Source organism: Erithacus rubecula (genome assembly GCF_903797595.1).
Source record: "Erithacus rubecula genome assembly, chromosome: 28".
NCBI classification, from domain to species: Eukaryota; Metazoa; Chordata; class Aves; order Passeriformes; family Muscicapidae; genus Erithacus; species Erithacus rubecula.
The window spans coordinates 3,901,771-3,924,505 of NC_136680.1; the positions used below are offsets into that span (position 1 = coordinate 3,901,771).

The window sequence follows — 22,735 nt, forward strand, 5'->3', positions numbered from 1 at the left end:
TGCACCGAGACTCACTTTAAATTAACTTAAGAGACAAAGAAGCAACAGAAAAAAAAAATATTCCTCCTTAGCCCACTGCTCTTGAAATTGTCTTCGTCTTCTTCTGACAGCGACGGGTCAGAGTCTGTAGTTGATCCCCATTTCAGACTGGTTATAAACTCAAAGCAAGTGACGCCGTGGGTTTTTCTCTTTTTCTTTTTTTTCTGTTTGACGGACGCAGGAACTTCAGCGAAGTTGGGCTTGGTTCGAGTAAACGGCCACGAGTGGCGGAGGAAAGGAGAAGCAGTTTGGGGAGGCCCCGCTCCCCACTGCGCCTGGGGGAGCCCGTCCGGCCCGGCCCCCGCCCCGCCCAGCCCGAGGGGCCGCGGCTCCGGGTCACCATCAGCCACGGCCAGAGGGAGAGGAGGCAGCGCTCGCCGCTCCGCCCGGCCCCGGCAGCTCACTTGCGACGCTTGGTGGTTTTCCTCTTCCTTCTCTTGAAGAAACAGCAGCACCTGGGGACAGAGGGGACGCGTCAGTGCCGGGGCCAGGGAGGACAGAAACCCCCCATGTGGGCAGAGCTGCTCCACCAAGTGCCCCTGGTACATGGCAGGGACGGGACTGGGAGCACCACAACGGCCACCAAAAGTGACACCTGCCACAGCAAATGGTACCGAGCAGGGGAGTGACACCGACCATGGCACACATGGCCAGAGCCAGGGCCAGGCAGGGACTCCAGACAAGGAGCAGTCCCAGATGCATCCAGGCCCCTCTGTGCAAGAGCCTTGGGCAGGGTGTGGTGGGAAGGGCTGGTGTGGTGGTGGCCCTGCAGGGACACCCCTCAGGGGTGCCAGGGGACAGCTGGGCTGTTTTTCCCCAGAGGACAGTGCACATCCCTGAGCAGCAGCTGAGCCCTCCTGCAGCCCAGCACTGCGAGGGGGCAGCAGGGCTGGAGCCTTACTTTGTATCGTCTGTCACCTCCACCTCGGTGGGGGCTGTGATGGGGGCGTTCGAATGTCCTGCCGTCGGGTCATCTGTGTTCAGCTCTCCGTTGGTGGAGCTCATCACCTGGGGAGAGAAAAGTGTCAGTGGGAGCAGCCCGGGGGTCTGCAGCCTTCCCCTCCCTGCAGGGCACAGGAGCCACCCAGGAGACCACCCAGCTTTGCCCAGGAGCACCGAAGTGCCCTCGGTGGCAGGACAGAGCTCTCGCCCAGACCGCGTGTTCAGTCTCAGTGCTGAGCTCTCCCCAAGAGCTCCACTGAACAGAGAGGTCTGAGCCCCTTAGCAAAATCCCCTGGAAGGATCCCAGCTCCTGGGAGCCCTTGCACCAGGAGAGAGAGGGGCTTGCTGGCAGCCAGCTCCTGCGTGGGCGAGACAGGGCCTGGGAAAGCTGACAGTTCCACGGAGCCCTTCTCACAGCTGAGCATCTGGACACAACTTCTGCTTCCCAGCACCAAGACTCAGCCCAGTGCCCACCCTGCAGGCTCAGGCATCCCTGAGCTGCTGCCCCTCACCAGAGCAGCAGGGTCAGCCACAGTGCCAGGGCCAGGAGGGCACCAAGCCACCAAGGTGACTGGGAGTTGTCTGAACCGCCATCCTGTGCCTGCTGCCCACAGGCAAAGCCAGGAGCTCCCTGGGGATGCACAGGCCAAACACTCTCCAAGCTGCTCAGCCCCAGCGAGGAGCCTTGGCCTTTCCCAGCCCCTCTGAGGAGCTGCCACCCGACAGCAGTGCCCAGCCAGCAGGGCCAGTCAGGCTCCAGCTGCTGGCACCAGCACAGAGACCCCTGCACAGCACCCGCAGTGCTGGGTGCAGGCAGAGCGCGGCAGGAGGGTCTGCAGAGCAGCACTGGGGACGAGGAAGGGGCTGAGGGGCAGCGAGGCAGAGCTTGGCCCTCGGAGTGCCCATCCCCATGATGGCACCAGCAGGAGCTGTGCCCGAGCCTGGGGCCGAGCAACAGCAGCGTCACCGAGGAGCAGCAGAAACGAGCAAGAGCGGCGGGGACGGAAGCAGAGACGGAGGAAGCAGCGCAGGATGGAGTCCCACCATCCATGGGGAGGAACCCCCAGGGCAGGGCAGGGCAGGGCAGGGCAGGGCAGGAGCGCGGGGCTGACGGCGCCAGCACAGAACGAGGCAGGGAGACACGGCCAAGGAGTGCCCGGGAAGGGAGGAGAAGCAGGGCTGGGAGCCAGGGCTCCAGTCAAGGAGGCACAGGGAAACCCCTGCTCAGACGAGCGGCACTGGGGACAGAGCGATGCCCACACAGCTGCTGTGCTGCAGCTTGGCATCCATCATCCATCCATCCATCCATCCATCCATCCATCCATCCATCCATCCATCCATCCATCCATCATCCATCCATCATCCATCCACCATCTCCAACTGCCCTCTAACTCCCCCTGGCAGCACCAAGGGAGCCCAGCAGCCCCTGGGAAGCAGCACCAGCCTCATCTGCGAGCCGTGAGCGTCAGGGACAGGCAGCCCGTGCTGCAGCCGGGGCAGGGCCCGGGCTGTGCGGCCGCGGGGCGGGGGAGCGGGGCTGATCCCGGGTGGCTCCGCCCCCTCCCGTGCCCGCCCCTGCCCCTGGTTTCATGTACCTGGACGGACCCCCCGAGCCTGCCGGCTGCCAGGTGAGCTCCCAAAGGCTCCTCGGCAGGCTGCCCACCGGCCTGAGGATCCCACAACTCCGTCCCCTCGGGCGGCTGCTCGCGACAGGCAGGAGGAACAGAATGAAAAAAAACAAAAGAAAAGAGGGAGAATGGGGAAAAGAAGGGAGAAGTGGAGGGAAGGGGCAGGAGAAGTGGCAAAGGGAGTCGAGAAAATAAGACATGCAAAAGCAAAACCATGAGCGGAGCAGCTCAAGTTGGTGATTGCAGAGGGACCCGTGCAGCACCGTCCCGGCGGCTCCCAGAGCGACCCCTGTGCTGACAGCAGGGCTCTGTGTCCCCTGCCACCTCCACACACACCCCCACGGGCAGCTCCAGCAGGGCCACCCATGGAGCAGGGCCAGCTCCAGCAGGGCTGCAGCCAGGCCCAGGTGCTGCTGTATCCCCAGGATGATGCTGCACCCTGTGGTACCAGCTGGGTGCTCCTCCAGGGCTCGGCTGCCCCACAGCCAAGCCCTCCCCTGGTGAGCACAGCACGGCCCCACAGCTGGGGACATCCTGTGTCCCCAGGCTGGACCCTGCTCCCATGCTCTGGGAGCTCTGTGGGATGTCCAACATGGTATTTCCCCTGCTGGGGACAGAGAGCAGAACCTTACTGGGAACGAGTTCCCAGAAATGAGCCAGAGGTGATTTGAAGATGTTTCCCTCTCCCTAAGAAGTGCTGCCAGTGAGAGCCAGGGCTGTGCCAGGCTCCCTGTGCTGGGCAGGAGCAGCCTGGGGAGGACAGGCCCTTTGCAGGTGCTCTGCCCCCAAGGAGGTTTGGGAAGATGAGGGTTTGTACAGGACAGCTGGGAAACACACGAGATTTGCTCTCAGTGGCAGCAGTGCCAGAGACACGTGTCCTGCACGAGGGCAGAACAGGCCACAGCACTGGAGCAGTTCTGAGCAGCCTGGCCCCTTTCCCCCACAACTCTGCCCAATCCTTGCCCCAGGCTTGGCTCCCTATGCCCTGCACGCTCCCAGAGCAAAGGCAGCCCCAGCATGGGGCAAAATGCTGCCAAGCTGCCCCACCAATCCTGCCCTCCCTTGTCCTATGTCACCATCCCATCGATGGAAGGGCATCACAAGCAGAGCAGTGAGTCACCCTACAGGGACACTGTTCTTAGCAGGGGTGGCTCAGCCTGCACCAAGCCCCCCCATACTGCAGGCTGGACCCTGCCCCATATCAGCTGATGTCCAGGCCTGGCAGCCCCCAGTCAGCTGCAGCCCCCACAGTGCTTCCTCTCTCTTCTGCCAGGTCACAAGGACATTGCCCTGGGGCCCTGGCGAGCCACAGACCCAGAGCTGTGGGAGAGAACTCTCCCCACAGACAGCACTGAGGAAAAATGGTGCTCCAGCCCCTGCCACCATCCCTGCTGGGCTCCATGTCCCTGGAGCTGCAACCCAAGCTTGCCCATGCCTGTGGCCCCATGCCCAGCCAGGCTGTGCTGTTGCTCACCTGGTGTTTGGTGTGTGGCTGTGCTTTGTCTCTGTTCGGGGGCTGCACCTGCACCTCGCTGTGCATCGTGCCAATGGGAGTGGGCTGGGGACACAAAGGACAATGTCAGTCCTTTGACTGACACAGAGCCCTCCCAACACCCCACAGCCAGACCCAACCTCTGGCCAAACGTGCAAAACCCCTGAGAACCAGGGCCTGATCACTGCCCCTACCCCCACCCCAGCAGTGCCATGCTTGTTATCTGGCTGCAGCCAGCCCAAGGAATGTGCCCATGCCATGAAGTGAGGTGCCAGCTTGGCTGTGGCTCCAGGAGCCTCCAATTCCCGTGTCACAGCCCTGGAACTGGTGAGGAGGGTGGAGCTGATGCCCTGGCTGAGAGCCACATCCTGCCCCCAGTGCCCCTGCTCCCTGGGGTGCCCCCAGCCCCTCTGCACTCACCAGGGGTTTCCCTGCCCAGTCGTATTCGTAGTCGAACACGTAACCGTTCCTCTCGAACAAGTCTGTGAAGAGCTTCCTCAGGTAGTCGTAGTCAGGCTTCTCGAAGAAATCCAGGCGCCTCACGTAGCGCAGGTAGGTGGCCATCTCCTCTGCGGGGACAGGGGGCTCAGGGCACAGCACGGGGGGCTCGGGGCTGGGGGCTGGGCTGGGCAAGGCTCTCACCTGGGAAGTTCTCACAGAGCACCTCCACTGGGGTGGCTCTTTTGGTGTCACCAATCTTCTGGTACCTCTCCTTTAGTGTGTCAGCCTGGTGGGGACAAGGGGGGTCAGCACAGGGGAAGGCACTGGGTGCTGTCACACTGTGAATAAGTTCTTGGACCCCTTTTCCCAGGTAACTCCCTCTCTGGGCAGGTCTGGAGGACAAACCCTGGGATTTCCAGGACAGCCACTGAGAGAACAGCTGGGAGGACACAGGGAAACCTACAGCTGTTCAGCACTGCAAGGACCTGGCATGCAGCTCAGAGTGGTGGGGTGCAAACCTTCCAACACCCCAGGGGCCAAGCCTTCCCCCTCCCCATGCCAGGGCAAAGCCAGACCCAAAGGAAGCCATGCTCAGGGGCAGCAGGAGCTGGCAGTTACCTTGAGGCCTTGCCAAGGAAGGCTCCCACGGAGGAAGTACATAAACATGTGCCCTAATGCTTCCAGGTCGTCCCTGCGGCTTTGTTCTGCATGGAGAAAAGGAAACATGGCTCAGTTCCCACTACAGCCACTGACCCTGCCCCCTCCCCAGATCCTGCAGCACCCCATGTGTCCCACCAGCACCCTGAGGAGCAGGAGAGGCAGCCTGTCCCCAGCCCCACCTGTGGCACCCCTGCCCTGCAGTGCCTCCCCTCAGGCAGGAGGCAGGGCTGGCTGCAGTGCCCACACACCTTTCCCCAGGTGGGTGTTGATGCTCATGTAACGCGCTGTCCCTGTCAGGCTCTTGTGCTCTCGGTAGGGGATGTGTTTTTTGGTCTCGGGGTCAATGTACTCTTTGGCCAGGCCAAAATCGATGATGTGGATGGTGTGCTGCCGCTTGCTGCCCGGCCGCCCCACCAGGAAGTTCTCTGGCTTGACGTCTCTGTAGATCAGGCTTTTGGTGTGGACGTACTCCATCCGTGTGATCTGGGGCAGGAGGAGATGTCAGTGCCAGGGCAGACACCCACCCTGTGTCCTGCACGCTCCTGCCCTGAGCTCTGCTCCCCTCAGTCTAGCCCCAGCCCCAAGGATGGGCACATTGGCTCCTTCCCACCATGGGAGACAGCTCCAGGCACCTTGGGCACACAGTGAGATGCTCTGGGCACAGTCAGACACTGGTGTGGGCTCAGAGAGGGGCTGTGAACGGGTGGAGAGCCTTCCCTCAGCAGGGAGGGGGTGAGGTATGGCTGAGCCAGGCTGGATGTGCCAGCATCTTCCCCCCATTCCCTGTGGGATGCCCATGCTGCCTGCCCATGGTGCCCACATGCCCTGCTCTGGGGCAGCCAGGGCAGCTGTGCAGGGCTGCACTCACCAGTTGGATCGCGATCATCAGGACGGTTTTGAGCGTGAAGGTTCGATCACACAGATCAAAGAGATCTTCCAGGCTGGGTCCGAGCAGCTCCAACACCATGGCATTGTACTTCCCACAGGGGCCAAAGTAGTAAACCTGAGGAATTCCTTCTGCAAGAGATGGAGCAGGGGCTGTGCAGGGCTGCAGCAGGGCCATGCAGTCACAGCCAGGCCACTGCTGGAAGGGACAGGGGCTGCAGAGGGGGGGATGTCCTGCACTGCCCTCCCTGCACAGCCAGCCTGGCTCTGCTCTTGGCAGCAGGGGGAGGGAGGCAGCTCCATCTGCAACTGACTCTGCTGCAGGGGCAGTGGGGGGGAAAGAACTAAATCAAAAAAGATCAAAGATGAGACAAGGCGTCTGTGTAAAACCAGCCTCTCCCTGCAGATGGGCAGGAGCTCAAGCTGGGAGTCAAGGTGCAGAGTCACATTTAGGGAAAACCTCTCTCCCAGCAGGGCCCCTGCAGGCAGCTCAGCCCAGCCCCGTACCTGCATTGCCGAGCTGTTTGTAGAACCGATACTCCAGGTGCAGCTGGGGGGCCCGGGATTTTATGGGTTCCTGGGCAGAGAGAAAGGAGAACAGTTACATAGGAAGCTGGAGGGTCTGGGTGTCAGACACCTCCTTCACATGCTGGCAGCAGCTGGACTGAGAGCATTTGGGGTTGGGAGCAACTGATATAAAATGGAGATGAAGCCTCAGGGGATGATGAGAAAAATCAGCCCATATGGGAGCCAGATAATTTCATCCAGGGAAGGGAAATATTAATGGAATCAGGTACCAGTGGGGCCACCGTGTCTGTGCTGGCACTGGCTGTGCACAGCTCAGGCCATGGTGAGGGCTGGGAGAAGCAAGACTCACCCCCTCCCTGCCCAGGGATCACCCCACCTGCAGTGATGTGTGTTCCCAGAGTGCTCTCGATTCCGAGCGGGAATGGAGCTCCCTGCAGCCACCCAGCCACCACATCCATCACATCCCAACCCACCCCACCCACCCCAGCACCCGGGGAGGGGAGAGATTCCTTCCCAATGGCTAAAACATCCCCCACCCCAACCATGGAGGAACTCCCTGGTTTGACAGCTACTCACCAATTTGATAGCTACGTATTCGTTTGTGTAGAGATTCTTCCCTGCAGGGAGAGACACAAAAAGGTGATGAAAAGCAGTCCCTGCATCACCCCCACCACACACCCGCTGCTGGCCCCGAGGGCTCCTGGGCTTAAAAACATCCTAAACAGGTTCTGCTGCTCCCACAACACCTGAAGGGGCCTCAAGGCACGAGAGGGAGCAGAACCCTCTGTGGGGAGTTGCAACATGCCTGCTAATTATCCCCAGGTTGGGTACTGGATTCCTCCGGGATGGGGAGGCTCCTGGGGGCTGCAGCCAAGGCTGATGGGAGGGGGCAGCAGCAGGGATGGGACTGGGCAAGGCTGGGACAAGGCTGAGACTTGGTGCTTCTCCCAGCCCCACAGGGAGGGGGCTCCAGAGGATGGCCAGAATTGGGGGACTGAGTTATGGCCAGTGGGAGCCTGCAAAGGGTGAAAGGGAAGGACACCCGGGAGCACTGGGGCAGCTGGCAGTGCTCTGAGGGCACCACAGGCAGGTGGAAATCCCTCCCCCACAGCCAGGGTCACTCATGGGCACAGGGGAAGCCAAGAGCAGATCCACAGCATGGGCCAGACTGCACGAGGAGCTGAGGGATGCAGGGAGAGCCCAGGGCAGAGAAGGGGCAGTCATAGGGCTCCACACCTGCACAGGACTTCAAACACCATAACCACAGGAAGGTTGAGCTCTGGGTGCCTCCACATCCCCCAAAATCAGGGGGCTGAGGAAAAGGGAACATACCCAGGAAACAACAGCACAACCCAGGCCTGCAAAAGCAAAGATTACAGGTTTGCAGGAACAGCTTGGAGCGTTCCAAGAGCCCAGAGGAGCCCGGGCAGGCAGGAGTTAAGGGCAGCAGGGTCCCTCCAGAGCCAGCAGAGTCCCGGTCCCAGCGATCCCACCGCCTGGCGTGTGGGTATCCCATGGAGCTGCATCTGTCTCCTCGGATTTTCTCCAAGCAATTTGCTAAGGGAACAGGCTCCTCCTGGCGTAAGATTTCATCTGCTCCCAGTGCTGCTCTCCACCTGAAGCAGCAATAAATCCCGGCCGGGTGACATCAGAGCCAGCTGCTGAGTGCCGCGGCCGCAGCATTCCGGGAAGGGGGATGAATGGGAGATATGAACGGCGCGGCTCCTCCCAGGGACGGCTCTGCAGCCAAGCAGGGGCTCAGTCCTGCTGCCTCCCTGACCCTCTCCCATCCCAGGGGAGCTCTGCCAAGCCACTCTGTCTGCTGCCTCTGCATAAAGCAAATCCCTTCACAGCGATTAGGGAGGAGGGGATTTGGGAGGGAGGGAGGAACGTCTGGCGAACACAGCATGTGCCAGATCCAGGGGGTTTGTCCCATCACGCACTGACAATTCCTGGGGAGCAGCTGGGACACCCCCAGACCTGTGCATGGCTCCACAGGGCCCTACATTTCAGTCCAAAACAATTACTGCTGCCTTCAGGGCAGCAACATGCGATCAGAAAACTCCCAGCTGGATTTTCCCTGAGGTCAGGCAGGATCGGAAGGGGGGAAAATAGAACATGACAGGAAAACTGCCAGAGGGACACTGCAAAAGGGACTCAGCCCAGCAGGGAGGCAGCAAGGACAGAGGCAGCAGGGCTGGAAGGGAGAAGGATGGAGGCAGGAGAATCCCCAGCAGTGACATCTGTCCTGTCCCCACCATACAGGACCCCTGTGACTCAGTGGCACAGAAATCTACCAGCAAAAAGGCTCTGGAGCTGGCAGAATTCTCCCAGTCCAAAAATAATTTGGTACTCCCCTGGTTCAGCCCTTTCTTGGGGGACTTGGATACAGCTGATGGGAAGATGGGGTATGGACTGGTCAAATCACCACCAGCTGCTTCCCCTTTCGAATTAAAAAAGTTGCAAATAGCAGAACTGGTCTGTCATGAGATTAATAAACCAATAGAGAAGAAAAAGCAAAAGAGCAAGGAGGGAGGATTCTTTCCATGCCAGGGAACTCCCTGCTCCAGCTCCTGGAGCCACCTGCTCTGCCTCAGTGCTCACAAGGGGGCAACTTTGACTCCCAGAATGTGCCAGGGAGTGCCTGGGAGGACTAGAGCAGGCAGGACTTGCAGCACAAAAGGTGCTTTTGAAAGGAAATAAAGGAGAAAAGCGGTGAGATGGGCGGCAGAAAGCAAATATTTGCATTGCAGGGGCCTTTGCCCAGCTCGGTGCCAGAGTGTCTCCAAATCCAGCTGCCAGCAGCTGCAGGAAGCAGAGTGGGATCAGATGGGCCAAAGGCAGGAGCAGAGCCAGGCCTGGGGCTGGCTGTGTTAAAGCTGGACTAACACAGCCAGACCTGCTTTCTCTGCTGTCCCCTCCCCAGGGCTTTGGCAGCAGCACCAGCACCTGCTCCTGCACATCACAGCAGCCCAGGAGGAGCCCGGCTCTCCCAGCTGGGTCCCATCCAACAGCCCAGAACCACGGATCACAGAATCATTATGGTGGGAAAAGAGCTTTCAGATCACCCTTCCAGTCATCAACCAGCAGCACCACCCTCTGCACATTAGCCCATGTCCTCAAGTGCCACATTCACACGTCTTTGAAAGCTTCCAGGGGTGGGGACTCAACTCCTACCCTGGGCAGTCGGTGCCAGTGCTTCATAACCTTTTCAGTGAAGCAATTTTCCCAACATCCAATGTAAACCTCCCCTGGCCCAGGCTGAGGCTGTTCCCTCTCCTCCTGTCCCTGTTCCCTGGAGCACAGCCCGACCCCCCTGGCTGTCTCCTCCTGTCAGGGAGTTGTGCAGAGCCACAAGGGCCCCCTGAGCCTCCTTTTCTCCAGGCTGAGCCCCTTCCCCAGCCACTCCTGAGGCTCCAGCCCCTTCCCTGGCCATGCTCCAGCCAGGGGAAAAGTGAGCACTGAGGCTGAGCACTGAGCACTGTGCTGACACCAGGAACCTTTGTGCAGCAGCAGCACACAGCTGTGCCCGGGCACCAGCATGGGAATTTGGCTTCCCAGACCTAGGAATGCAGTGGAGGAACAGAGGATGGGGCACCAAGGCCCAACCCTGCCAGCCCTGCAGCTCCAGTGCCAGTGGCTGCACCAGGCCAAGCTCTGTGGAGCACTGGGGTTTAACAGCATCAGAAGAAAAATATTATTTTAGAACTTGACCTTCCTTCAGAGGAGGCTCTGACCAACCAGAAGGAAAAGCAAGCCTGAGCCTTCAGCAAGAGGGGCAGGAGCAGCAGGAATTGTGTGGGTTCCTCTCTCCCAAAGCCTCCAAAACCACCCAAGTGCTATCTCTGGCACACGGTGGGTCTGTGGCTCTGACTCTGGGAGGTGGCTGAGCCCCTGGGCACACTGCAGGTCACAGGGAGCTCTCTGCAGAGCCCAGCACAAGAAGGGTGCCACGAGCAGTGCACTGAGCCCAGACATATTTTCAGAAGGCACCTTTTGTGGCCCCAAGTAACTCCCTGTGAGCTCCTGGGAAGCTGCAGGGCAGGTCCAAGAGCCACAGCTCAGGAGAGTTTGGGAATGTCCCCAGCACCTGCACATGACCCTGGTAGTGACCTGCTCCTGGCTCACACAGTGCACACAGACTCACCCCTTGTGTTCTTCCCTCTAAAATCCCAAGTTTACTTTAAAAGATAATTAATTTCCAGCTTTTAATATTAAAGGAAAACTGCTGCTATGGCCCTAAGCTGCCAGCAGCAATGCATGCAGCAGGCTGGGGCAGAGGAGGAGGCACTGAGAAGCTGCAAAATGCACATTTACAGAAGTTTACTGATGGAAGAACAGAAGGAGCAGCTGCTGCCAGGTCCCCCATCCTTCCCTGCACCCTGGGACAGCTCCATGGCCATGCTCCAGAGCCTGGCAGGAGCACCAGCCTTGAGCCAGGCTCAGGAAGGGGCCCTCAGGGAGTGTGCCAGGACTAAGGGCAATTCCTGCCTCTGAGGCAGCCCTGAATAGGGAAAGAACTGCACAGCACCAAGGTGCTTTAGGCTCAGTTTTGACTTTTCTGCTTAATGTCTGGGTTTTGCTCCTCTCCCCCTACCCCAGCCCATCCCAAGCACTCCTGAGTAGCTCCAACAAACCCTCTCTGGGAGTGTGCTGGCCCTGCTCCCAGGGCACAGGAGCTGGCAGGGCTGCAGCTTGGCTGTGCCCAGTGCCAGGGCACACAAGCCACCAGCCACACTCCAGTCACCCACTGCCACCAGTGTCCTGCTGCCTTGTGTTTCAGAGGGCAGTGACCCACGCTGGCATGGAGTGGGGCTGGCTGGGGGCAGCACATGGCCAGGGGGAGCCAGTGGATGCTGTTGGAAGCTCCAGGAGGAGCTGGGCTGGTGCAGGACCACATGGGAACTCACCAGCTCAGGGTGAAGCTCCAGCACATAAGAAGGTAACAGGACCCAGTACCTGCACAACATAAAGCTGCCCCTCTGTGCCAGAGGGCTGGGGCAGCCACCCCACCCCAGCTCCCAGCCCAGCTCTCTGGTCACACTGGTCCAGTGCAGAAGTGGCTGGCAGCACTGCCAGACTGGGAGTGGCACCACAGCCCTGCAGTGCCCAGGATGCCAAGGCCAGCAGGGACAAGGAGAAGCGGGATCCAAAGGCACAGCCCTGGCAGCCACAACTCCTGCCCACGTCATTCCCCTTCTGGCTTCCCACAAGTGCCTTATGCCAATTGGTTTTTTTTATATTTCATCTTCAAACAGATCACTTTATTTTGGACACCTCCTACATGGGTGGATATTTGTCTCTACCTGGGGCAGCTGAGCTGAAGCACCCTAAGGACAGATGACCACGTGCCTCCTGGTGTGGTGGAGAAATAGGGCAAAGTGGTACTTTTTAGAGGAAGACAGTGTTCCCCCTCCTCTAACCCCACCACTGGAAGCTGGAGGAGTCACCTCCAGGTACATTTTTTCAAGATCTTGTGGCATTTGTTATGAAAGAAAAAAGGCCAAAGAAGATCTGGGAGCTTTTATATACTGAGCTGCAGTTTGACCTCTAAAGCCTTGATGACTGGATTCTTTATTTCCAGGGGAAAGCTGAGTGCCCAGCAAGAGCTGGGCAGCATCCCTGCTCATGCCACCACTTCACAGCAGGAGCCCTCTGGTCCCTTGCCATTCATCTGCAGCTGGAGGAATCCCTAAATCCTGAAAGCATTCCTGAGCCCTGATGCAGTTCGAAGGCACACCTAAGGAAGAGAAATGTGATTTTAGGAGAGAAGCCACATAGCTGTGGCTTCCACTGCTGTGATGAGATCTTGTGCTCAGGCCTCTTTCATGTTATGGCCAGGCACTGCAGGGTGTGACAGAGCAAAAAAGCCATGTGAAGGGACTGGAAGCTTCTCTTGCTGGTGGCAAGGACAAACCCTCACTGTGAGAATCGACTGCTGTGGAGCCCTGCAGCTCATTGCTTGTCCCTGCAGCCACCAGCACACTGAGCACAACTGCTCCCAGCTCCTGCAGCAAACCCACTGCCAGTTTGACAGACATTCCTCAGATCCATGTGAGACTCGTGTCCCCTTGCTGCTGCCCCTGGAAAATGAGGGGGAGGCTGAGGCAGGGGGTGCACACTGACCCTCAGCACTGAGCATGGCAAAGCAACACAGCCCCAGCTCCTGCCTAGAGCAGGATCCTGGGATCCAGCTCACCCAGAAACAGGGACCCACTGCAGAATGCTCGGTGGCAAGCAAGGAAAAGGAGGTGCAAGGACACAGGTGGAGCCTGCATAGCACAGGGTTCTTTGTCCACTGGCCAAACAGGGAGGCACTGGCAGGAGTGTCCAGACCCACCAGGGGAACTGAAAGGAGCAGCTGGTGCAGCAAAATCCCCCAGTACCTCTCCCTCCTGGGTCTGGAGGAAGGCTCAGAGCTTTTCATGACACAGGGAGACAGCTGAACATGGAACTGCTTGGCTGGATTTTAAGCAGAGCATTTCCCCAGCTCTGCAATGATGTGGTGATCCTGCTGGGCAGTGCAGAGGTGGAGGGGTGAGCCTGGCACCAGCCAGTCTGTCACACTGGGCTGGCATTCACTCCCCTCACAGGGAGGTGGGGACTGACCCCACCCCAGCCTGGGCTGCTGCAGCTCCTCCCTGGACCCATGGTCAGCACAGGTTTAGCTCAGAGCTCAGTTTGAGAAGGTGCTGCCTGAAATATCATGGAACAACAAGGTCTGTGGCTGTCACAGGCTCTGGGGACTGCCTCTCTTCCTTCTTCCCAGAGCACAAGCCCCTTCCCAAAGCACTCACAGCCAAGACAGTGCTACAGGGACTCCACCCACACATCCAGTATGCATTTTTGGTGACATCCTGGCACAGAAGTGCCTGGCCCTGCCAGACCACTCCCAGCTGCCTGATGCCAAGCAAAGGGTTGCTGAAAGTCTCCAGGGACATTCCCAGTCCTGGCAGATGAGCAACCTCTCCACCCTCCAAACAGGAGTTTGCTTGAGGAGTTTCCTGATAGACTAGGTTCAAAATGGGAAGTGACCATGGAAGATTCTTGGGTTTTATTCCTCCTTCTCTCTGCCCTGCACAGAATTTCAGGAGTCTCTCATTGAGCCCGTTTCAACAGGCTGAAGAATTTACCCAGGATAAAACATTGCTTCTCCTACCTAGCTATTTGTCCCAGCAGACTGAACATCCCTCAGGCCCTCATGCTCCATCCCCTGTCCTGAGGCACAGCAGGAGAGCAGCACCCAGAGCACAAATGGGGTGAGATTTGGTGAGCAAACCCTCACCCAGTGTTTGTGGATTTGGGGGACACCCAGCTCTCCATGGCCACCACCAGTTAGAACAGACAGGCACTCTCCCAGAGAGCAACAGGCATGGGGAGGAGATGGGAAACACTCTTTGGGCTGGGCCGGGCCCTGGTGGATTCAGCAGAGTGTGAAAGGATGAAGGAAGGGGAAGCTCTGTGCAAGAACAAGGGCTACCTGCAAGGGGCAATGCTTCAACTGTGTGTGGCCAGTCAGCACCCCAGTGCCCATGGCCACAGCCTGTGCCAGCTGCAGGAGGAGGATGCCAGGGCAAGCCTGGCACCAGTGGGTACAGTGAGGACAGACAGGACCCTTCTCACCTAGTCGGAGCTCCCCGAAATTGCCGCATCCGATCTTCTTGCCGACGCGGAAGTTGGGACCCACCATTAAGACTCCCGAGTTGGTTCCAGCACCCCGTCCTCCATGACCACTCCTTCCTCCACCTGTCTTGGACATCCTTTTACCTTCCTCCAGCTCCCCTTTCCCTCCTCTCTTATCAAAATCCATAAGTTTGTGATACCCCGGCCTCTCCACGGTTACGCTGCTGCCATACAAATCCCAGAGCTGCCGAAAATGGAAGGGTGAGGAGGAAAGGAGCAGGGTTCCTCTTGGTTAATACACCATCCCGGAGAGGGCTGCGAGGGCAGGGTCTCCACAAGGAGGGGTCAGAGGCCGTCCCCGGGTGCGGGGCTACTGCAAGGTCAGAGCTTGCCAAGGCTCCGCCGGCACTGTCATCATCGCCGCTCACAGGGAGGTCTTTGGTGGAGAGAACATCCTGCAGACAGGGCCCTCCCAAAACAGCAGCTCCTCGGGCTCCCAGCTGTGGAAAAGGAGAGGGAAAAAATCAGTATGAGGAGGTAGAGGATAACAGTGGGCTCTGCAGAGCCCCTGAAGCACCTTCCCTGCAGACAGATAATTCCTACAGCAATGACAGTGCTGCAGCTGAGGGGTGGGAGAAGCTGGGATAAAGCCCCATGCCTGAGATGTTAGTTTAAATAAACAAAATTTAAATTTGCTTATTTTAAATAATTTTAAATTAAGAATTTTTTAAAAGCTTGGTCAGCCAGAGGTGAAATGGTTGATGAGTGTCTCCATGTTGGAGCTAGTTAAGAGTGATGTGGGGACAGAACTGTCCCCATGGGGAAGGGCTGCTGGCAGCTTCTGGAGGCATTCAGAGCCCCCAAGAGCAGAGGACACACGTGAACTATGTGTGCCAGGCCAGGCATGGGGCTGCCCATGGAGTGAAACTGATTTCACCTGGCTGGGAGGGTCCCTGTGGACCCAGGGGCAGGGGCCAGTGCAGTTGGAGCACTTCCCAGCCCAGCAGCAGCCTCTGCTGTGGTGGGCCAGGGTCCTGTGCCAGCAGCCCTGCCCAGGACAGCTCCTGGGGAACAGCCACACTCAGGGCACCCACCACAGCCCACCTGGGCTGGGGGAAACACCCACTTGGCAAACAGGAACTTACTAACATCCCACTGCCTTTTCCTTTGCTCTTATCAACCAACCTTGATTTTAATTGCAAAGCTGGGAGCGAGGCCCCATGGCTGCAGCCTGGGCCAATGCTGTGCCACTTGCCAGAGCAAAGGATGCTTGTGGGAGCTTGTTTGCTCAGGGGTGGAGCACCTTGCCTGCCTCCCGTGCTCCCAGTGAGGCTGCTGGAAAGCCCTGGGCTGCTGGGGGTTCCCCTCAGCTCCCACAGACAGGCAGCAATCAGCTCAGCCCCCCCAACCAGGGAGCTCCTTTCCATGTGCACAGTCCTGCTCAATGGCAGGGGCTGGATGAGGTGACCTTTGAAGGTCCCTCCAACACAAACCACTCCATGATTCCATGACACTGGCTCCACACACATCCCTGTGCAGCTGTCTGTCCTCATGTGGGTACAACAGACCAACACCAAGGACAAAGCAAGCCCTTGCTTCCTTCTGGACACAAGACTGGGATGAAAAGAGCCATTGCCCTGCTCTGTGCTCAAGGAACCAGGTGCCCAAGAAGGAACTGCTCCCTCCCTCCCTCCAGCATTCCAGCAGAGTGGGACTCTCCTGCACTGGGGAAGCTCAGGCTGGGTCCCTCCTTGCAGAGATGCCCATGTGGGAGGCAGGAAGGACAATCAGGAAGCTGAACATGGACAGAGGGGGTCAGGCAGGATCTGGGTGCACACTGAGAGGGCACATGGGAGACACACACCTCCATTCCTTGGTTTTGCTCCCAGCTTCACCCTTGCCAACCTCCACCCCTCCTTTAACCTCCCTCCAGCCCCACTCTCCCCCTCCCCACCTTGCTCTGCTCCTCTCCAGGCCCCTGTGGCACCACTGAAAGCTCCCCAAGAGCCCCCAGCACTGCAGACTCCAGCTGACTCTGTGGGTTATCCAAGCAAACCCCCCCCCTCCAGCTCCAGGAAATGAACACACTGCGAGCTCTGATGCTTGGCCAAACCCCATAAAACTTCTTATTAGCTCTCAATAGCTAATAATAACAACAAAAATAAAAAAAGAGCTTCTCGTGCTCAAGGGTGCACAGAGGGAAATGTGGGAGCTGTAAGAGTAACCTGGGAAAAAGACACCAAAGGCAGAGCTCAGCAGGGGGAACAACTGGCTGTGTAAGGGTCCAGGGGCAGCACAGCTCCTGAGGCAGGCCCCTAAGGCTGTCCTGCTCCCAGCCCCCTCCTGACACCCAATCCTCACTCTCCACAGCATCCTGGCACACTGCCACTGCTCTCCAGGAAGGATCAGAGCTGCTCCAAAGGCACAGAGTGCTGGGGTCCCACTTGTGGAACCTGCCTGTTCAAGCACAGGAGAATAAGGCTTTCATGCATCACAGGAGCCCCTCCTGCCCCCACAGGCTCCATCCAACACCTCTGGAGCATCCCTAGAGCACAGCCCCAGCACACCAACAACTGGGGACATCCTGCTGCAGCCAGCACAGCCCAGATGAGGGAAACTGAGTCCCAGGGAGCCTCCCAGCTGTCCCAAAGGTGGGCAGCCAGGGGCTGGCTGCTGCCTGGTGCTCCCTTCCCCCAGCAGTGTCCGTGCCAGCAGGAAGCAGGGTGGGAGTGGCAGGAGCAGGGCTTCCCTGTGCTTTGTTCTGCCCCAGCCCCGAGCACACACGGCCCACACGTGACATCCTGCTCATTCTTTGCTCCCCCAATAATTTCCTCTCTGGGTTCAGCACATGGTGCTGCCCTCCCGACCTCCTCATGCCTCTCCCACCTCCACAGGGCACTGGCAGCCATTCCCCCTGGGCTCCCAGAGCAGGCAGCTCTCACGGGTGTTTTGGGAGCTGCTTTCTCTGGGTAGCTCCAGCACAGGCTGGGAAAGGGGAGCAGTGAGTGATGCACAGCCCTGCTGCTCCATAACCTGTTTTCCTTCTGAATCAGACCTTTATGCTCAGTCCCAGGGGATTCCAGGCCCAGACTGTTTGCACAGAGGCAGGCGGCCGCCAGCCAGAGCCCAGGGAGCTCCAGCCCCAGCACTTGGGATTATTTTCTTTGAAGAGTTATGGGCCAGCCTCTGCATGGGAATTTCAGACAATGAAGTGAGACAGAAGGGAAAAATTAAATCCTGTTTCCTGTGAGTACAGGGAGACTGTGCTGCCCTCTCCCAGCTCAGACAAACACAGGGAGCAGCACAGCACAACTCTGCTCCTGCCTGCAGAGCCTTGGGAGGAGCCCTGCAAGAGGGGCCCAGCTCCAAACCCCAATTTCAGACATCTGGGCCAGATTCACACCCAGCAAGGCCACAGCCCAGCCCCCATGCTGGGACTGCCATGCTGCAACTGCTCCTTTCCCAAGCTGGGCAGTCAGAGCAGCAGGAACTGCATCCATGTGAGTCTGGCCAGGGCAAGGGATGCTCCCTCCCACTCTGCCCACCAGCCTCCCCCTGGATGTGCCAAGGGCTGGGAGGTATTTATTGTCTCGTCCCAGGAGTGTCAAGGAGACACAGTGACTCCCTGGACTTCAGGACAAAAGCAGGACCCACCTCTGTGCAGGGTCAGTGACTGCTCAGGTTTTCCACCCTGTGCCATAACGGGATCACTGGCCTTTAAAATTGAGAACAACCTAATTAGAAACAGAAACTTTTGGTAAAATCCCAGGACTCCCACTGCTCTGGAGCAAAAAACCCCTGTGTTTGTTAAAACACAGCAGCCTTTTGACAGGCAACAGGGACCCAGACCTGACCCATCCTCCCCAGGCAGCAGCACCATGGGGGAAGATTCCCTGAATAAAACTGGTATCACATTGTTCCATTTTGCACAGGAATCCTCTCCCAAAAGGTCACAGCGAGGCAAGCAGCCTCAGGAAAGCACCTTCTAGGCTCATTTGTTGGCCTGGAATCAAATCTGATGCAAGATGAGACTAAGAAAACTTGTTCCTCTCTTTAGGAGGGAGTGGGATAAATAAAAAAAAAAAATGAATTGGCCTGAAGTTTGGCAGAAGAAATTCCAAAGCAAGCTGTGGTCTTAAAGCAAATAAGCAGTGCCCTGTGGTGTTTGCAGTGCCAGTGCTCTGAGCCCAGGATCCTGGAAGGGGGACAAACTGCAAGCAAGTGCCTCAGCACCCCCAAAACAGAACCTCAGAAGCACTGGAAGTGCCATAAAACCAGGGCAAGCCCACACACCCTCTGATTCCCAAAGAGGGAGTTCACAGTGCTTTTGTTGAAATATTGTTTGCCATCTGGTTTTAAAGCAGGTCAGAGCTGCTCCAGTCACATTTACAAGCTTTTCCCTGCAGATGTAAGGGTGAGAAAAAGGGAATTGGGGTTGGGGGGAGTTTTTTTTTTTTTTTTCCTTAAAAGAAGAAAAGCTGCACTTCTAGTGCTACCCCTTGTCTCTGTGCCTTGGACCAAAATATCACGGCTCGGGAAGTTCCTGCTCACATTTGCAAGTATAAGATGCTGAGGAGTTGTATTTTTAAGAATTTCTTTCCTGTAGAATGAAACCCTGTGGCTGCAGAAGGCACTTGTACAAACCATCTGGGGCACATTGTTCTCAGCCCTTTGTATGAACACACACACCGTGTTCCCACCCCAAAGAGGTTACACTTAAACGGGGCAAGACAAAACAGGGGAAGAGGAGGAAAAAATAGCAGCCTGGAGCAGGGAAGTGGCTGGTGAAGGTCAGGGAGCAGGGCCATGGTGCTGCTCAGAACAGGGCCAGGTGTCCTGGAGCAGGTGGCATCCCTGGGTGCTGCTCCCTGAGCCCCACCAGGCTTTGGGAAGGTTCTTGGAGCTGGTTTCTCCATGTACTCTGTGCTCTGTGAGCAGAAGAGAAACACAGCTGCATCCAGATGAAAGAGAAAGGAAAGCTTCTTGAGAGCACAAAGAGAAAAGCCCTTGACACTCTGCAGCTCCAAGTACAGATCACTGCCAATTAAAGGCTAAAAATAATCACAAATACCCCGATGTCCCAAAGGATGACCCATCAGCTGGCTCCCAGCACAAAAATCCAGACCAAAAAGCAACCAGTGGCCTTACACAGCTGAAACCAAATCCCAATAAATTCTAGAAGTTGAAGGGGCTGAGCTTACAGAAGGATCAAAAGTCTTAAAACAAAGCAAAGTCTTAAAACATCTTCAAGATCCAGCTACAGACGGTCCCAAATGATGTCTGCAGGGGTTTGTTGTTAAACACATGTTGCAGCCTGCAGAGCTGCAGCCAGCCCTGCTGGTGACAGAGCAGGGAAAGCTGTGCCACCCCACAGAGGTTCCCAAAACAGGGGTCATGGAAAGCCTCACCAGGCTTCCCACAGGAGCCCTGCAATGGGTACAGCCAAGCCAGCTGCCAGCTCACAGGGCTGGGTCACATCAGATTTCTCATCCATCAAAGTTCCCAAATCCCTCTCTCTAAGGATGGATATCTCCATCCATCCTTTATCCAGTCTGTGTTTGTGTTTTGGATTGTCCCAGCCCATGGTAGGACCTTGCACTTGGCCCTGCTGACCTTCATGAGCCTGGCACAATCCCACCTCTGAAGGTCCCATGGATGCTCCATCCCTTCCCTCCAGCATGACACTCTCCACAGAGCTCTGTGTCACCAGCAAACTTGCTGAGGGTGCCTTCAGTCCCACTGTCCATGTCACAGCACTGGTCCCAAGACCAGCCACTGAGGACACCACTTGTCATTGATCTCCACTTAGCTTGTGACCATCCAACAGCTCCAGAGTGATGCCCTGAGCTTCCTCCACCCTTGGACATGCACATCTCCTCTGAGCTAGGCATAGCAGCTGAACAGGCTGAAACTCAGCTCCATGACATGTGCTGTTTGGAGAAAACTCATCCTGACCCCACAAGGAAGTTTCCTCCATGGGGCTGAGAGGCAGATGGGCTGTGCAGCCCCTGGAGCTTACCCCACCTTGGATCTCCACCAGCAACAGCTCCAGTCACCAGAGATTCAAGCAAACCCACCAGGACAGCAGAATATTCCCTATGGCAAAGGAAAACGTGTTTGTCCCAGCCCCATTTCCTCTGGATCCCTCAAGAGAACAGGAGTTTCAATGCCCTGACTGAGGAACTCCAGGAACCTGGTGAAGATGTGAGATGCTCACACCCAGAGCTGTGAGAGTGGTGCCCACCCTGTCAGGATGGAGGATGGGCTGCACCACTCTGGGGACAACACCTGTGGAAGAGTTGGAGCAGCAAGGCAAGGGGTGAAGGGGCCTTTATCCATCCCAGAAATTCCCTTAAAAACCAAGCAGTCCTGAAAGCAGTCCCTTCCCCAGCAGTTTCTGCCAAGTGCAAGAACATCAGCCCTGGCCCAGCAGGTTGGGCTCAGAAGCAATGGCCTCCTCTCAATCTCCAGCCCTTTTTCCAGCCTCCAGCGAGGCAGGAGCCAGCACAGCTCTGTTTACTCCTTTGTAGGCTGGTGTTGGTGTCAGCACAACAGGAAGCTCTTGTTCAATAGTTTGTTACTTAACTGCTGATGCAGAGGCACCGGGGAACGGGGCGGAACGTGCAGCGCGTTCCGAGAGCCGGGGCAGCCTCAGCTCAGCTTCAGGCACTGAGCAGCTCCTGCCACCCCTTCCCTGGTGATCTGGGTGTCTACTGAGTCCCTGGCCCTTCACAACCTGCCTGTTACACGAGGATAACTTCCCTGCATCTGCCTCCTCCATCTGAGGTCCCTGGAAAGATGTTTAGCTCTTTTTCAAGCAAGTCCCCCTGCCTGCTTCAAGGCATCTGCAGAGACAAGACCCCAGAAGTGAAGGAACTGCCCCACCAGCCAGGAACAGCATCCTGTGAATCCCACCCACCCACCCACCTGTGCTGCTGCCTGCACACAGGCCAGGGGAGAGCCAAAGGGCATAATGCACTGTTGGGATCCCCCCAGCCAGCTGGTGCCACAGAGCAGCTCTCAGCCCACCTCCCTGACATCATCCAGAGTCTGCTGTGCCCCTCATCCTCCAGACACAGACCCCTGGCTCCAGGCAGTGCCACCAGGCTGAGTCACTGATGACATGGCAGACACAGCTCTGTCACCATGGCAGTGGCTGAAGCACTGACAGTGCTGGGCTGGTTTCCCACTCAGGAAAAAAACCAGCAGGGTTTCACTCTGGTGCCCCAATATTTACAATTAAGGAATCTGCATGGGCAGTTTGTCCAAAACATGCTTTTTTCCATCCAAATTCTTTCTTGAAAAGAAAAGAACAAAGCTGAGGCTAACGTTTCTACCAGAATTCCTTCTAGCGTTCAGAGGAAAAAAAACCCAACAGAAATAACCAACCCACAAAACCCCTGAACTGTGGCAGCAAAGCTTTTAATCCAACATGATCCCAGCATCCTTGTTCCAAACATCTCCTCCCTTCCTGCCTTGCCAGCTCGTGAGGAGAGAGGATCACAGCCAGCTCCCAGAGCAGAGGGCACAGGGCACTCCTGGCACCCCCAGCCAGGACCTGACCCTCCCCTTGCACAGTCCCAGGGATGGACACAGCCAACAACACCCCCTGCACTGCAATTAAAAACAGAAATCCACTCTCAGAGCAAACAATCAGACACACCATCACCTCCAGCCGCACAGGTAACACAGAACAAACAAAAATAAGGCAAAGAGGCAGGAACGTGCCAACCTGTCAGACAATACAGAAGTTACCACGTGCAGGTGCTGCCCTGCTCCCAGCCCCAACATCCCAGGATTTCACCCAGGTATCCACCCATGGCTCTCAGCCACATCCATAAAAACATCCAAGGCACACAAAATCACCAGGATAAAAAAAAAAAAAAAAAAAAAAAGAAAAATAAACTTAAAAATAATAAAACATTTTTTTTCCTTAAAATTAAGCTGTGCTGTGAAGAAGATTTTTCTTTCTGACTTCCTCTTCCAGCTCTCATTAAACTTTTCTCTAAATTAGAAATGTTCTCTTGTTACTGGATATTCCCTTCCCCAGGAGACTTTTATGACACTGTGAACTCTGGTCAGCCCTTAACCTACAACAAATCAAGCTCCAAATTGTTTCTAAGTTATTTTCTCCCAGCCTCTGAACCCAAATATGGCTTTTTAATGGATTGCTATGAATTTTTAATGGTTTTTTTTAACGTTTGTGCCACACCATTCCCTCTGTAAGAACGGGGGGAGCAGAGTTTCAACAAGGCAGCAGGGAAATGTTCCTGCTGAAGGGAGGTCCTGCTTCCCACCTCACCCACAACAAATTCTCACAACACACCCAGTAATTGTGTGTGGTTTCAGAGATCTCCAAAGGGCACCAGGTGACAGGCAAACCCACCAGGCTGCCTTAAAAGCAAAATCTCAGCTGTTCCTCAAACTGCAGCCCAACCTTGCCAGGCTCCTGCAGGCTGCAGTGTGCCCAAGCATCCCTCTGTGCAAGGGCTCCTAA

At 56.9% G+C, this 22,735-nt stretch overlaps 1 protein-coding gene across 2 annotated transcripts in view; it reads right to left on the bottom strand.

Moving 5' to 3' along the window:
• Positions 1-22,735, bottom strand: part of CSNK1G2 (casein kinase 1 gamma 2) — a 40,112-nt gene continuing 17,377 nt past the window's right edge. The window contains exons 2-13 of one of the 2 annotated variants that reach the window (XM_079328582.1): positions 14,239-14,738; positions 7,192-7,232; positions 6,595-6,664; positions 6,071-6,219; positions 5,451-5,685; positions 5,161-5,246; positions 4,744-4,828; positions 4,522-4,670; positions 4,084-4,167; positions 2,577-2,681; positions 941-1,047; positions 1-494 (exon numbers count right to left, since the gene is read on the bottom strand). In XM_079328582.1, the coding sequence (XP_079184708.1) occupies positions 440-494; positions 941-1,047; positions 2,577-2,681; positions 4,084-4,167; positions 4,522-4,670; positions 4,744-4,828; positions 5,161-5,246; positions 5,451-5,685; positions 6,071-6,219; positions 6,595-6,664; positions 7,192-7,232; positions 14,239-14,425 (1,353 nt within the window). In that variant the 5' untranslated portion in view covers positions 14,426-14,738 and the 3' untranslated portion in view covers positions 1-439. The remainder of the gene's footprint in view (positions 495-940; positions 1,048-2,576; positions 2,682-4,083; positions 4,168-4,521; positions 4,671-4,743; positions 4,829-5,160; positions 5,247-5,450; positions 5,686-6,070; positions 6,220-6,594; positions 6,665-7,191; positions 7,233-14,238; positions 14,739-22,735) is intronic. The other variant, XM_079328583.1, reaches the window with a different exon arrangement.